Source organism: Penaeus chinensis, chromosome 3 (assembly GCF_019202785.1).
Source record: "Penaeus chinensis breed Huanghai No. 1 chromosome 3, ASM1920278v2, whole genome shotgun sequence".
Taxonomy (NCBI): Eukaryota; Metazoa; Arthropoda; class Malacostraca; order Decapoda; family Penaeidae; genus Penaeus; species Penaeus chinensis.
Genome location: NC_061821.1, coordinates 40,633,467 through 40,635,966, shown reverse-complemented (window position 1 = coordinate 40,635,966; position 2,500 = coordinate 40,633,467). Strand labels below are relative to the sequence as shown.

The following is a 2,500-nucleotide window of genomic DNA, read 5'->3' as shown; positions in this document are numbered from 1 at the left end:
GCCACCCCCACCAGGGCCCACCGGGTCTCTTGGATTATTGGCGTCGCGCGCCCGGGGGACGCCGCTCGTGGAGGAAGGTCTCTCTGGCAGCTTCAGATTTACTATGCATCTGCTGGAAAACGTTTTTGTGGACTTGGCAGTCACGCGCGTATCGTTGACTGAGCTCGCTTCCGTTCTCGTCCCCGCGTCTCGGCCTTCGATGCGTTCACAAGACTTGTCGCTCGACGACGGTTCTGAACACTGGCCAGAGTCTGGGGAGACGGGCGTGGTGAGATCCGTGTGGGGAGCGTCCGGTGGGGGGGCGTGTGTGGTGTGTGGGGTGGGGGGAGGGGCGGGTGTGTGAGGGGGTTTACTTCCCCAGTCAGGTACATGCAACTGTGCAGGAGCGTCTCGACCGTGAACTGTCAACACGATACGACACCCTCCCACAGTGACGTACTTGGGCAGCTTCACGTGTTTCTTGAGTTTCATCCGCACAAACCGCTCTCCAGTGTCGACACCTTTGTAAAAGCGACGCTCGAGTTCCCCTATTATGGTGCCAAATGCCGACAGCAGAATGACCAGCGTGGCGTCGGCGATGTAGTGAGGGACGCCCGTCAGCGCCAGCACAATGGACTCGCGCGTGATATCGATGAGTGGCACTTTGCCGCCGCGGATGGTGAGGCCCGTCGTGAGGAGATGCTGCAGGGCGTCGCGACGGCCCAGACTGATGTAGGCGGCTCGGCCCACCACACGGACGCCGCGGATGGACACCAAGGCCAGCTCGGCCTGCTGCTCCAGCTCGTCTATGATCTCTTGGGTGGTGATGTCCCACAGCTGGGGCATCTCCGCCACGGACACCATCACGGTGTTGGGCTCGATGCTGTTGAGGCGCACGAGGGAAGCCCGCGGGGAGTACACAGACACGAGAGGAAGCCCGGCATCTAGCGACGAGGAAGTGCCAATGTTGGAGACGCTGCTGGAGGCGTAGAGCGGGCCTGCGGGGCTGCTGGGGGAGCGTGTCACGTTGGCAGCGGCGTTGAGACCTGCTCCGAGCGACTGGCTTCGCCCGCCGTCTAGCTGTCCGGAGAAGAAGTAGGAAGAGCGAGTGTAGGTGACGGTGGTGGTGTGGGCGACTTCTGGCCCCTCGCTCAGCGGAACGGCAGTCGCCGCTCCTCCGGCGTCCTTGCACAGGGACAGCTGCTTCACCTCCTTCACCAACGCCCCCGAAGTGCTGCCCGTTTTCAGCTTCTCGATGACGGTGGCTGAGCGGCGTCTGACGGTGGAGTATCCCGGGTCGGAGGTCGGCTCGTCACGCGAGGGCGACGACGATCGCTCCTCGTCCTGCGGCAGCGCCATGGCCATCGGCTCCTCCGTCAGGTGCTTTCGGCGGTCGTAGTGAAACGAGGAGGCGAAGTCAAGGAGCTGATCGAGGTTAAAGTGCTCTGTCTGCGACAAGTACGTGTCCGTGGATATCGTCGGCAGAGGCTCCCCGGAAGACGGCGTGACTCCCTCCCCGACACTGACGTACGCAGGTGGTTCCCCGGGCACACACACCCGCACCGACCCCGACTGGCCCAGCCCGTCTACTGGGGCGGCACACGAGCCACCGCCGGGGCCGCACTGGGCCGAGCTGCAGCCCCCCGCTATCCCAGTGTCCATAGTGGCTGCTTGCCGCATTGTGTATTCTACGCTACGCATCTTCCCACTGTACACTTTCTGCAGATTTTCTAAATTGTCCGTTTCCACATTTCCCTCTTCGTCATTATCTTCGCTATTTCCTTCACAAATCTTAGATCGACGTAACCTGTGTTCCAGCTCGTCCTCCTCGTCTTCCTCGTCGTCTTCCCCGTCATCGTCACTTCCGCCGTCCATGTTTTTAACAAAGTTCTCGAGCTTATCGTACTCGTCGCGGAGCGTCCACACCTGCTGCTTCAACGTTTCGTTCTCCTTCTTCAGCTTGCGCAAGTCTGACTGGCCGCGATCCACCTCGGCGTTAATCTCTATCGTGCGCAGACGCAGTTCTTCATTTTCAAACATAACACCGCGGCTAGACCGCTTGTCGAGCTTGCGAGAAGGCTTAAGGTTGCCTTCCTTTTTCTTCGATCGCATCATGTTAGTGGGTGCGCGACTGGCGGATATGAGGTAGCGCGCGCTCACCTGCACCACCCGGAGGCACCCTCGCACATAGCGCCCCGAGGCGCGCCCCCCGGCGTTAGGGGGGTCGCGCGCCCCCCGCCGTGACGTTCCCAATCCTAGTCACTTGGATCCTGCGATGTTTCTGCCGGAAGCCGAGGACGAGGACGAGGTGCCGCCGCCCCCGCCCGCCCGCGGAGACGACCGCATCCTCAAAGGTGGGGAGGGGCGGCGCTAACACTGTGCAGGATGCCGCAGCAGCAGGGGGCAGGCGAGGTCGCGCACCACCTGCCGCACACCATCACGGCACCATCATTTCTTCAACAAAGGCGCCAAGAAGCCACTTGGTTTGCAACCCTCGCGGCCTTTCCTTCACATGCGGCTC

General features: G+C 61.9%; 1 protein-coding gene across 3 annotated transcripts in view; it reads right to left on the bottom strand.

The window, feature by feature from the left end:
• LOC125043905 overlaps positions 1-2,500 on the bottom strand; it is a 180,369-nt gene that overhangs the window by 2,411 nt on the left and 175,458 nt on the right. For all 3 annotated transcript variants that reach the window (XM_047640291.1, XM_047640284.1, XM_047640299.1), the window contains one exon: positions 1-2,500. This exon is cut by the window's left edge and continues 2,411 nt beyond it; it is cut by the window's right edge and continues 20 nt beyond it. In XM_047640291.1, coding sequence (XP_047496247.1) covers positions 1-2,094 — 2,094 coding nt within the window. In that variant the 5' untranslated portion in view covers positions 2,095-2,500.